This window comes from Populus trichocarpa, chromosome 1 (genome assembly GCF_000002775.5).
Source record: "Populus trichocarpa isolate Nisqually-1 chromosome 1, P.trichocarpa_v4.1, whole genome shotgun sequence".
NCBI lineage: Eukaryota > Viridiplantae > Streptophyta > Magnoliopsida > Malpighiales > Salicaceae > Populus > Populus trichocarpa.
Window position 1 is genome coordinate 28,043,428 of NC_037285.2, and position 13,720 is coordinate 28,057,147.

At 33.4% G+C, this 13,720-nt stretch overlaps 1 protein-coding gene across 1 annotated transcript; it reads left to right on the forward strand.

Moving 5' to 3' along the window:
- The first annotated feature begins 1,290 nt into the window (after nt 1-1,290).
- On the forward strand, nt 1,291-8,768 carry LOC7463846 (carotenoid 9,10(9',10')-cleavage dioxygenase 1). The gene is made up of 14 exons (XM_024588005.2): nt 1,291-1,600; nt 2,192-2,262; nt 2,355-2,369; nt 3,487-3,598; nt 4,447-4,546; nt 4,666-4,728; nt 4,857-4,967; nt 5,051-5,235; nt 6,339-6,477; nt 7,080-7,197; nt 7,284-7,385; nt 7,537-7,788; nt 8,081-8,192; nt 8,560-8,768. The coding sequence occupies exons 1-14, from the start codon at nt 1,355-1,357 to the stop codon at nt 8,587-8,589; spliced, it is 1,656 nt and encodes a 551-aa protein (XP_024443773.1). The 5' UTR covers nt 1,291-1,354; the 3' UTR covers nt 8,590-8,768.
- The last annotated feature ends 4,952 nt before the right edge of the window (nt 8,769-13,720 follow it).

Consider the following 13,720-nt stretch of genomic DNA (forward strand, 5'->3'; position numbering starts at 1 on the left):
ATTTCAACCACAGTTTTAACCAAACACCTATTTTTTCAAACCAACCTCAATTAAAAGTACTTTTTATAAAATAATTTTTTTCAAACCACAACCACAATAGCTACCGCAATACCAAACACACACTTATTGTGCAATTGAGAGCCCCATTATTTTTTAATTCGACTACCAACTTGATCCTGACATTAAAGAAAAAAAATATCCACGACCATAATAATATATAGAGCCTAGCCATTCTTCTGCTGTACAGTCCTAAAAGATTATAAACGTGTGAGTGTGCGTGCGCATTTCACATTTTTGTTTATAATTAAAAGTTAATCTTTTTTTTTTTTAGTTTAACGTGGGTATCCGGGCCAGCTTGTACGTATCTCGACTAATCCCACGGGCCCTAAAGTTAACGACCATGTAAGCCTCCAGTGGCCATCATATGAGCAACCACAACGCTCGAATCTGAGACCACAAAAGGAGTAAACCTCTTAGTTTCAAATTCTTACTATTGGACCACCACCTAGATGATCAGAAAAGATAATATTTGATTGCATGGCTATTGATCCTTGAAAGAAGAAAGATTATTTCACCGAGATTTGATGGAGGCACTCTCACATTTTATTTTATTTTATTTTTCATTGTAAGAATTTTTTAGTTATATATATTAAAATTATTTATCTTTTTAATTCATTTTCAAAAATTAGTATTTTCACGATTATTTAGGATTTCAATATGATCCGGTGAAAGAGATTTTACGCTCTCTAAAACTATATATTAGAGAGAAAAAAATGTATTAAAAAAGAGAGAAAAGGTTAGTTAAAAGAGAGTATGTTTTTTTTTTAATTATTTAATGATATAACACATATTTTAATAAAATCAAACTATAACTTATAAGTATTTACTGGCTACAATTTAAATAATATAAAATTTCTCAAGTAACATAAGCAGCAGGAAGTTCACTTACCAATTAAGTTAATAATTTTCAAGAAACTAACATATTAATATTAAAAATAAAATTTAAAACATTATTATAATATATTTTTCAATAAAAATTTTTTTAAAAAATAATTTTTACGACACTGCCGAGCATATATTTAATCTACTCGAATAATAATAATAATAATGTCAAGGACGGCAATCATCCCGGCACATACGTCTTGAAAATTTCTCCGTCAGGCATCAATTTTCGACAAAACAAGCAAAAATTTCCTGCTCCAATTGCTCGCACCTCCCATACACAAACACGTGTTCTGCAGAGCACCAATTATTAAAAACACACAACCCCTCCTCTATAAAACGAACGGCCACGCACATATTCTTGCTATTACTATCGCTAGTGCCAACTCCACTAGATGCAAGAGAGACCAAAATGGCGGAGAAATCAGAGGCGGAGAAGAATCAAGAGAACGGCGTCGGAGCAGGAAACGCAATAGTGGAAGTGAATCCGGAGCCGCAAAAAGGACTGACATCAAAACTCATCGACTACTTGGAAAAGCTGATCGTGAACTTAATGCACGATACCTCTCAATCTCACCATTATCTCTCTGGTAACTTCGCTCCGGTTCTCGACGAAACTGCTCCCGTTAAGGACCTTCCTGTCAAAGGGCACCTCCCTGTAAGTACTGTTTACATTGTTTCATTTGATAAAATTATAATGATAATTTCAGAGATGATTAATAATTGATTCATATATTCCTTAGTCAACAATTTGTCTCCGTTATGTCCATGTGTGAAGTTTATAAAACCATTCATCACGTGTAGTTCGAAATTCCGTGATCATTGTAGTTGACTAGTAAATTGTAATAGAAAATTAGACCGTGATGGCTATTTTTGGATTAGCACCATGTATCCTGGCAAGGCCAGGCCCTCGGGAAAGAGTTTCCAGCAAGAACACACGGTTAATTCATGAGCTTTAACCAAGTCCAATGGCAAGAGTCGAACCTGGGATCTTGGACAAAAACAGACTGCCAAGTCCAGCTCTTCTCCGCGGGGCCAACTCCTTGGAGTTGTGATGGCTGGTCATACTAGGAATTAGTACAGCAGGACAACATAAATAACCAGTCATGAAAATCTTCAAATTTAACAAATATTGAGAATTATTAACGGTAATATACTAATCTTAAATCAAATTAAAAAAAAAAATAGACCAGACAATAAAGATGAAATGACATGAAATGTGAAACTTGACTAATCTTTCTTTATTTAGGAATGCATGAATGGGGAGTTTGTGAGGGTGGGTCCTAACCCGAAGTTTGCACCTGTGGCTGGATACCATTGGTAAGTCGATGCTTGTTTGTCATTGTAAATGAAAATGAAGTGGTTGTTCAGTTGAACATTTGTGCTAAATCCTTTTTTGGCTGCTTGTGCAGGTTTGATGGAGACGGGTATGTTGCACTAATACATTGCTGATTTTGGTTTTTCCTCTACTCCTCTCTGCATATATATATATAGAGAGAGACACACACACACATGAACGTTCCAGTTCATATGATGTGATGGTTTTTGTTGACCTAACATCTTTTGTTCTGTGTCCAAATGCTCTTTATAATGTTAAGCCCAATCAATCAAATGCATGCCTGTTCCATAATTTTTCTGGTAGTAGTGGACTGAATGAAGTGCCTGGTGTTTTCCTTTTTAAGGTTTTTTCTCTGTCCAGGCTTGTCGATAATAGTTTATCTAGTTTTACTTGGAATAGTTTCACTAGGATCACTCATGGATATGCTTGAATTTTATGTGTGTGTCTTGTCATGAAACATTGAAGTTGTTAGAGTCAACGTTTAGAGAATATCAAGCTTAATCGAGTCACTCACCTAAAGTGAGCATTGCATCTTTTTTATTCGTAATTGCTCCATTTATGTTTGTTTAACAGATACATATAAGTTATGCCAATTCGATCTGGTAGGTAAATATTGGAAATGGATACAGAGTATATGCAAACATAAGCATCACAATAATATTGAACTAAAAAATTCTGCACAACCTTAGAAATAATTACAGGAGTCTCTGTAGGCAGGACACACAGGCAAAATTTTGCATTTGAGAACAAAGTACTCATTTACCAGAGAGTTTGATTCATTCATGATGGTTTGCCAGTATATTTATCTTCTTCTGATGCATATACAAGAAAGAAAAAAAAAGGTTTTCTATGCAAGAACTCTTCACAGAGCCTGATTGCCGTTCCTGTCACGGACATCAACTTATGGTGCAACAATTATTTGAAGATGGTTATGGTAGATCTGTTGTGTGTGATTTTGGAGCCAACTATTGGAATTTCCATGCATAAACATAATGTCCTTGTGTAAAAATTCATGATACTCTGTTTTCTTTTGCATTATATGTATGTGGTTATTCCAATTTCCTCTAGGAACCTTTTCTTCCTTTATAAATGTTTATATTCCGAGTGTTATGTGTTGCTTTCATTCCATCAGGATTATTGTTATCTCTTACCAAGTCAATAGTGTCTTTAAATATGTTAATTTATTTTGTCAAATGAATTTATAGAATGATTCATGGCATGCGTATTAAAGATGGAAAGGCAGCATATGTCCGTCGATTTGTAAGGACATCACGACTTAAACAAGAAGAGTTTTTCGGAGGTGCCAAGTTTATGAAGGTACTGTCCTAAACCACCTGAAAAGGGTTTCATTTAACATGGAATTATTTTGTGACATTTCTGGGGGATCATTTTTAGTTTACTTACTAAGCTACGATGTTCTCATTATCCAACTATAAAAATTCAAATATCTGTTGTGATATTAAGGAGAATGATTTCAGATGTGTAACAGTAAGGATGTGGAAGTATGTGATGCCCTGCCTGTTCTCTGAGTAACATGTTAATCGTTACATAAATATTGCGAGTAATGCCCCATCTGCCGCAATTGGAGTTCTCAAGCAGTAGTCTTGTTTATAAATTCCGGTTTTGTCTCTATACGCTTTAAGTATAAGAAATTGCTGAGTTTATATTTCTTTGACCAGTCTAAAAGAAATAGGTCTTCTTTAATTAAGTACCATGCTCTCAGGTTTTCTTTTAAACACAATTCAGTCCCATTCAACCAACTAAAACTTTGACTGGGAAGAATCTCCAATTAAAGGGGTTGATATTTGATGAATTTACTCTAAAGAAAGCTACATGGCTGGATGGAACACTCACCTATGGAGTGTGACCTACACATGCGATTATATGATTTTTTTCCTTTGCCTCGTCTTTATACTTAAGATAGTAATTTGGTTATATTCATTTATGAATCATTCCTGAGAAACAGCAGGTTTGAATTTTACAAGTTACATATTGTAATCTCGCTGCAAAGTTAGGAGCCTTGAGTTAAATTTGAATCTTTAACATTACTTGATATGCCGTCAGGCTTGAATAGTCTCATACCTCTTCTTGTTTTGCTCGGCAATCAAGAGTATATGAACCATTTGCTGCATATTTTCACTTGAATAATTGTCTTTCATTTGCAGATTGGAGACCTCAAGGGGCTGTTTGGATTACTTATGGTTAATATGCAAATACTTCGACTGAAATCAAAAGTATTGGACAACTCATATGGAATTGGGACCGGTAAGTTGGGTTTTTTTTGGCTGGCTATGAAGTTTGGTCCAGAGATGCCATTATACATATCAAACACCCTCATAAAATTGAGTGTTAGAAGAAACTTATTGTCTGCAATCCTCTTCCAGGCAATACAAATCTCATTTATCACAATGGAAAACTTTTAGCACTTCAAGAGGCTGATAAACCCTGTAAGCTCATCTTCTCTCTCTAATTTACTTCTGTGAAGATCATAGAATTTCCCGAGTGAGAAAGCTGTGCGGTGCTCTTTTGCTGTCCTTTTGCTGAGAACTGGAGTGATGCCCTTTGAATCTTGCAGATGTAGTTAAAGTTATGGAAGATGGAGACCTGCAAACTCTTGGCCTGTTGGATTACGACAAAAGACTAAAACATTCTTTCACTGCTCATCCAAAGGTGGATCCATTCACTGGTAATGTCCAACTGCGTGAAAAGAAATTCAGCAACTAGTTTTACTGAAGTGGAGCACTAACATTAAAAAATCCCTTCTTGCAGGAGAGATGTTTACCTTTGGGTATTCACATGAACCACCATATGTGACATACAGAGTCATTTCAAAGGATGGTGTCATGCATGACCCTGTACCAATAACAATATCAGACCCCATCATGATGCATGACTTTGCAATTACAGAGAACTATGCAGTTTTTTTGGATCTTCCTTTGTACTTCCGACCAAAGGTACAATATCTCAGTTATTGCAGTTTGTGGACACAGTTCATAATACTTATAAAACAAATGAATGAACGGTTTACAAGGTTCAGCATGATACATCACGCATGCATATGAGTATGTCTTTGATGAGTATCTATGGAAGTGAAAGGTAAATATGAACTTGACATTTAAAGGTTCTTATTTTACGTTTTCTGCCTGTATACTCCATTTCTCCTAAGAAAACAACAGTCTAGCATTTTCTCTGCATTTTCTAGAGAGAGAGAGAGAGAGAGAGAGAGAGAGCCAGGGAAAAGGGATGGGGAGTGTCAACTCATAAAACTATAATTAGATTCATGATCAGAATCTGGAAAACAGGAATCATTGATTTTGAGGTTGTGAATGATTTGACTGCTTTGCCAGCATATACGTGTATATTTTTACGCAATCCAATCAGGTAAAGTTTCTTCAATCCTCAATTTAAAGATAAATTGCTTTAAATCATTATTAAAAGACTTGGCATGGCCGGCGGGTCAATCCCGAGCCTAACCCATACTGGGTCAATGGAAAAGCACTTGTTTTTTTTTTTTTTTTTTACCAATATGACATGTTTTAGTTTTTTTTTAATAAAAGTCAAAGCACCCTGGTCAGTTCCCCTAGCCCGCAACTCCAACTTAGACCTAGGCCGGGCCGGGTCTTATAAATATGTTCTAAATAGAAAGAATATCAGGTCAGTAATTTCAGATAAAAAACTGAACAGGTCAAGTTCCATGTGTTAGTTTCTGTTAATTGTAACCTAGTCTAAGCAAAAGCACTGCATAATGCTATGCATGGGTTAATTATAAAATGCCTCTCAAATCTCGTCCAGCCACAAGAAAGTTTGGTTGTTTTCTGCAAACTTTTATTCTAAGTTCTCGACCAAATATGCAAGAATACCAGTTTCCTTTACTGTCGGTTTGCTTTTCACTTTCTCCCAGATTTTAATTCTAACAGAACTTTCTGGACAGCTAAAAGCATCCTTATGTAACTTGCATGAAAAGTCACTTTAGTTGAGTTTTTGTACTAGATTTCATTCACGGTATGGAATGTAAAGAAACAATGAGCCTTAAATATTTTCCTTGACAACTTTTCAGGAAATGGTGAAAGATAAGAAGTTCATATTCACATTTGATGCAACAAAAAAAGCTCGTTTTGGTGTCCTTCCACGATATGCTAAGGATGACCTCCTAATCAAATGGTTTGAGCTTCCAAATTGCTTCATATTCCACAATGGTGAGCTCCTTTCTTTCACATGTTTTAAATTCCAAAAACATTAGCCTCCTGTTTTGATAAATATGTAATATGAACACACTTAGCCAGCAAGTCTTTAGGTTATTGTGCTTTACCTGGTTTTTATCACTGGCTAGGAATTTGATCATTTGTGTCTTTAGCTTACATCAAGCTTCATTGTCTGATTTGCTGGGACTACCTAGCCAGATCTTCTTGTCAATTAAATTCAATCAACATAGAGGCATCCTTAACATGCGTAATGTTGACAATCAAATTTAGAAGACATAAATTAATAAGTTGAAGCGATGTACACAAGTATATAAAAACTGCTGTGAACTGTCTTTTAGGTTCCTCTTTAACCTTGAAAAGTCTTTGGGATGTCAGATACATGTTCCTAAATTTATAGTCTGGCTTCTCTTCAGATATGTGTACTGTGAAAAAGGTGAATTTATTTTTGGAAGTGAAATTATCCGTTGTCATATGTCGCTGATATATATTAGTGGAATTTCAAATATTCAAAGGCTTCTTTTGGCTTATGAATAAGACACTCCATTTTTTCTTGTCTTCATGAGTCCGTTCTAACTTTATTTGCTGGCTTATGCTAGCCAATGCCTGGGAGGAGGAGGATGAAATTGTTTTAATCACTTGCCGCCTTCAAAATCCAGATTTGGACATGGTTAATGGGGCTGTCAAAGAAAAGCTTGAGAATTTCACAAATGAACTGTAGGAGAAATATGAAACATTGCTGTGAAATTTTTAGGAGTTTGATTTTTAAGTGTTTCTGATAGCCTTTTTTTCTTTCTGAGCAGGTATGAGATGAGATTCAATATGAAAACTGGTGTAGCTTCACAAAAGAAACTATCAGAATCTGCTGTTGATTTTCCCAGGGTGAATGAGAGTTACACTGGCAGGTTTACATCTACTCTGTGCAGCATTTGTGTCAATGAAGTGCTGTTCTTTGGTTTGAGTACATTTTACTGTTTCATATTTTACATGTGGTGTTGCGTGAATCAAGTCCTTTTCCTATCATTTTTATCTAATGATTGTCTAGTGTGAATTCAGGAAACAAAGATATGTATACGGAACCCTTCTGGACAGCATTGCAAAGGTCACAGGGATTGTCAAATTTGATCTACATTCAGAGCCTGAGCCAGGAAAAGGAAAGATTGAAGTTGGAGGAAACGTCAAAGGCATCTTTGACCTTGGTCCTGGTAGATTTGGTTCAGAGGCTATCTTTATCCCTCGTGAGCCAGGCACCACTTCCGAGGAAGATGATGGCTACCTGATATTCTTTGCACATGATGAAAATACTGGGTAATTGCTTCCCTTTTTAATTAAAGCTTCCTTCTTACCTCAATTTGTAAATCTGTCAACGATTATTGCTTTATCTTTTTAATTCCATCCAAGGATCCAACTTAATAAGTGGGTTTGACTGCTCCACCAAGGAAGATCTGGCTTTCACTTTCCCTTTCCCTTTCCCTTTGACTTTTCTGTTTCTGTTATTCTTTCTGAGGGCCATAAGGACGAGGTGGTTTGCAGGTTCATTTAAGGTTTAAGCTTAATTCATGGTTTATTTAGAAATTAACTTTCCATCTTTAACATGCAGAAAATCATCAGTGAATGTAATTGATGCAAAAACAATGTCAGCCAATCCTGTTGCAGTTGTTGAGTTACCACACAGAGTTCCATATGGGTTCCATGCCTTCTTTGTTTCAGAGGTGAGCGTAATCTTGGTTGCTTCCGGACTTTGTTTAATTTGAATCCTCCATACTCGATTCATTTCTGAACTTCCTTGCACTGGAAGTTGTTTTCGATGACGGGCACGAAGGATTTCCAGGGAGTTGTGGAGTGATGCCATAAATTTTAAGTTTTTTTTCTTTCCCCATTGAGAAATCAATCAACTGAAGTTAGGAAGCACCAACGAGTTGATGAACAAATAACAGCAAACAGGCATTGATTTGATTCATAAGATGCGGAGATTGAGTCGACCATCTTGGATACCAAGCAATGGAACAAGTATCTGGGTAGCTACTTTTTTATTTTCTGTGCTGTGATTCTAACCATACTTCATCACATGTTGAACAGGAACAACTTCAAGAACAGGAAAAACTGTAATTGCGCAGCAGAGTGTCTAGACAACCATTTCGGCATGAGATGTCAGACCATCTGTCAAACGGAGAACCGGAAGCAAAGTAATTTACATTTGTCGTTACCTCTTACGCTGCAGTTTATTCCTGTATTCACTGCAAACCTTTAAACTATAAAAGCAAAATAAGAATAATTCTGCACTCTTACATTCTGATACAACAATTACAGAAACACGCGCGCAAATACAATCCATGACAGGAGTTACCACTGTTCTAGTTCTATTCCAACCCAGTTACCGAGAGTAATTTGTCCTAAATTGAACTTGAGAATACCCTTTTCTTTGCAGCATTGAATGGCTCCATCAAACATTTCGTCAAGTCCATACCTAAATTTGAAACCAGAATACTGTAGTTTCTTTGAGGACACACCAGGGATTTTAAAGCCTACAACATCCTTTAAATATCTGCCTAAAAAGAAACATGAGCACTTGGTTAGTTTTCAATTTTGAAGATTAAGTGAAGAATTTTGCAGAAAGGAATAGAGATTACCCACTCTAATGTTGGTATTGAGTGCTCAGGGTACTTGGTACAAGAATTTTAGACATCTCTTCAATTGTCTTCAATTGTTATTATGTCTCAAGAACAAATTTATCTCCCTTTTGCTTCAGGATATTCAAGGATGAAAATATGTGCCTTAGCCGCATCATCAATGTGTACCTTAGATGTGTTGATGACTAATTCGTTCTGTTCATGATTATCTGAAATGATGTTCGTTAGATCAACATCTTTCAGAATAACATAAAAGAAAAACTCATTTAACGTGCAAACCTTTAGATATCAAAATTTCAAGGATAATTAAAAAGTTATCCGTGAACTTCAACCAAGGTCTAAGGTGCAAAAAGTGCGGAAATACAAGACCTAAAATTGTTCAAATCAAGGGTCAATTTGAGTTAAATTGAAAGTTTGATGAGAAATAGAAGTTAAATTGCATAATCTAGAAACCAAAGACTAATTTGAAAAAGACACGTAAATTAAAGGATCTTAATCAATGTTTCTAAGGATGCAATTGAAAAGAATGGAAAGTTTTTGGGTCAATTAAGGGTGCATATGTTGAAATTAGAAGAAAATGGACTATATTGAAATTTCTTAAAATTTATTTGAAAACTTTAATTTTTAGGGCTTAGACAAATGACATGTCACTCAGGCTTTAATAAAGAGAATGAATGACATGTCGTTTAGTCATTGTGCCTTCTTATTCTTTAGCCAAAAAGGTTGATTAGGAGGTTACTTTCAGACGAATGAAATCGGCATCTCCGATCATCTTAGAGGCTCTAATCAGCACCAATCAAACGAGAAAAACTTTCTTTACAAGGATAAAGTATCCTCATTAAATGTTTGTACCTCATTGAACATGATGAACTTGACAATATCTTGTCCTACTCAGTTCCTCTGTATTGGTAGATTCAAGATGATCGAGAGCCAACTTTCCAATCAATGAATGTGGAGTCTCAGACCTTCAAATCAAGTATGGTTTGTTCTCAATGGTAGATTTACATCCTTTCTATAAGATTCAAGTCCATAAATGGTGTGATTATGTCTTAATCTCCACAATGATCTCGATAAAATACCTAACTCAGTCAGCTATGGTTGAAGAACAAATTCACCCATGAAAGAAAAGACTTCAAAGTGTTCCTAATGCTTGGATTCAATTTTTAAAAAAAAAGAAAGAAAAAAAGGAGACTAGACAGGTTTTGGAAGAGAAAGAATAAGAATCTTTCATAAAATCTCTTAGCAAAACCATCATTGTTTTGCAATTGCCTGTTTTGGTTTGCTTATAAAACGATAGATGCTCTTGAGTAGTGGATTAAAAAAAATAAAGAGAAAATAGATAGGTGAAACACAAAATGAAATCACTGAGAAAATAGAAAGGAAAGATAAAGAAAATTTTGAAAGAAGTTCTTGAGTTATTGAGAGAAAACTCCAAAGAAACATTGTTCAAAATAAAGGAAAAGAAAAGGCACAAAAAATCAAGGATCAGAGGAGCTAGAAACTAAGGTAAAAGAAGGAAGAAACTACAAAAAAGAGGACATGAGGGACAGAAAAAACATTGCATTTATAAGGTCTACACCTACCTTAGATGAGAAGTTTTAGCTTAATGGTCACTCCTTTTTTTTTTTAATGCCTTTTAAACTTTTGTATGATTGTGTTTATTATTCGTACATTATATTTTAGTTGCTAATGCTTGTGTTTAAATGCATTTACTCATGTTTGAACTAATATGCATATGCATGTTTAAGATAGAATTTGATGCATAGTTTGTAGTTTTAGGGCTGAAATTTGATGTTATTAATGTTGTTTAAGAGTTATTCCAGCATGTTTAGATGTCTAGTTTAATGGACAAATCTATTTTGATTCTTTTGTTTCTCAACAAAATATAATTGTGTTGTTCTTGAAGAAATATTAGGTTGATGAAGCTAAGTTCATGATAATGTCAGTCAAGAATAGATGTTAGAATCAATAAAACAATGTTTGTAATTAAGGATATGCTTTTTGATTTGTTTGTGGATTGTATGGCTAAATCGTTGTTTTATGTTTCCATTTGCTTTCTTTTATGTTCATGAGAGTTTTGGTAGGTCAATACAAGCACATTTGAAGCAATTTTGATTGGTTTAAGGTTTGTTTCTGGGTTTTTTAACTCAGTTTCTAGGTTTATGCATTTTCTAGGTTTTCCTAGGTTTTCAATTTGAATGTGCATAACTGTTAAATTTGATTTATCATAAATGGTTATTTTAGCCCGCTTTATGTAATTTGATCAAATCTTAGACCTATATATAATGATTTTCTTCCATTTTTTTCTCCATTAATTACTTATCTTGGATCAATCGATCCTTAAAAATTTGAATGCCTAAGTTTGTGTTTTTGGTTATCAGGTTTGATTTCAAGTCATTCTTGGTTTATTTTTCTTATCCAATGTATCATTATATTTTAATATTCCATACTTTGTGTTTCTTTGCCTTTGATTGGATATGATTTGACTTAAATTTATAGCTTAGTTTCTGGATTCTTTCCTAGTTCTTCATGTTTCTGGCAAGATTCAAACAAAAAATCTCATTTAATTTTCGTTCTTGTAATTCCAAGGATGGGTCATGTTTTTAGGCATTTGGGTTTGGACTGGGAAGCCCATCCCACTTAAATGGGATGAGACCATCAGTGCTAAAGACATGTTTGGCTAGTCTAAAATTTTCAAAGGAAAAAAATGCTATTTTTTGTTTGTCAAACACGATTTTAATATAACTTTTAAGCCTATGATTTTTAGTTGAGGACGTGTTTCACAAACACTCCCTACTGATTCTTTTCTAGCATTGTTTCATTTTTATTTTTAATGTTTTCTGAACACAACCCTTGTTTTTTTAATTAATTCAATTTTATGACTTCAAGGGATTTAATTTGCAATATTTTTTTATGTCTCTCGTATTTTGCTTTTTATTATTTAATATTTGGAACTATAACCTATACGTGAGGTGTTTTTTAATATTAAATAAACATGTTTCCTTTCATAAAAACAACAAATTTTTATTTAAAAAAATGCATTTAAATATTTTTATTATATATGACCAAGTCTCTAAAGTAAAAAAATAAATAAATAATACAATTCATGATATTAGCATTCCTTGAAAGTACAAAAAAAAAATTCAAAAAATAATTATATATTTTTGCATGCATTTTTGAATTTAATAATAAGATTATGTTATGTTTTAAGTGAGAAAATAGCTATTACAATGAGAAACTGAGACAAAGATCAAGAGATTGTTTGCCTTTAAAGTTGTATACGTGGCACAATCTAAGGTTTAAGAATGAAAAACATCATTTATGCTTTTTTATTTCAAAATCTGTGTTGCAATTTCAAAGACAAACATACACTAAGAAAGATGTGAGTGTCATAATATTGGTAATGATAATGAAAGAACTAGAAAAGTAAATGCTTGCTTTCTTAGTTTATAATATTCCATCAATTTTACTATCCCATACATATTAGAGAAAAATAGAGATTTGACTCAACACATCGAATCATTAACAAGAATTCATTAAGGAGGGGAAAACATTTTTCTCTCCATATAAATCACTATTTATTACAATAATACTTTTTTTTTTCAATTTTGTTTTGTTTTATTTTTCAATTTCATCATTTAACATTAGATTTATTAGTAATTTATTTTGGCTTACATTCTATGAGGTTATCCTAATCTCATAATCTGAGTCATGATTTTGCGGGTTAACTCAATTGACTCGGGTGTTTTTTGGTTCTTTTTTGTAATTAATTTTTTTTCAATTTTACCCTTCAATATTTGAGTTGATAAAATATGCTTGCTTTTGCATATTGATAAAATATGCTTGTTTTATAATACTTATTTTTTTTTCAATTTTGTTTTGTTTTATTTTTCAATTTCATCATTCAACATTAGATTTATTAGTAATTTATTTTGGCTTACATTCTATGAGGTTATCCTAATCTCATAAAATATGCTTGTTTTATAATATTCCATCAGTTTTACTATCCACACATATTAAAGAAAAATAGAGATTTGACTCAACACATCGTATCATTAACAAGAATTAATTGAGGAGGGGAAATCATTTTTCTCTCCATATAAATCACTATTTATTAGAGTAATACTTATTTTTTTTTCAATTTTGTTTTGTTTTGTTTTATTTTTCAATTTCATCATTCAACATTAGATTTATTAGTAATCGAGCTTCATAATTTATTTTGGCTTACATTCTATGAGGTTATCCTAATCTCATAATCTGAGTCATGATTTTACGGATTAACCCAGTTGACTCGGGTGTTTTTGGGTTCTTTTTTGTAATTGATTTTTTTCAATTTTACCATTCAATATTTGAGTTGATTGAGAATTAAGTTTTATAATTTGTTTTGATTTGCTTTCTATGAGGTTATATCAGTCTCATGATCTAAGTCAAGGGTTTTGAATGTTAAATTGGGCTGACTCTGATTTTTTATTCTTTTTTTAATTTTTTTTTCCTTCGATTTCATCATTCAATGTTGGATTGACTAGGAATTGAGTTTCATAATTTTTTTTGATTTATTTTCTAGTGAGTTATCTCGGTCTTATAATCTAGATTTGACAGGTTAACCTAAA

Excerpts from the sequence above, each read along its gene's own strand:
- LOC7463846 (XM_024588005.2), top strand. The coding sequence starts at position 1,355 with ATGGCGGAGAAATCAGAGGCGGAGAAGAATCAAGAGAACGGCGTCGGA. Across the intron at positions 4,729-4,856 it reads TCAAGAGGCTGATAAACCCT|ATGTAGTTAAAGTTATGGAA; the intron begins GTAAGCTCATCT and ends TGAATCTTGCAG. Across the intron at positions 6,478-7,079 it reads TTGCTTCATATTCCACAATG|CCAATGCCTGGGAGGAGGAG; the intron begins GTGAGCTCCTTT and ends GGCTTATGCTAG.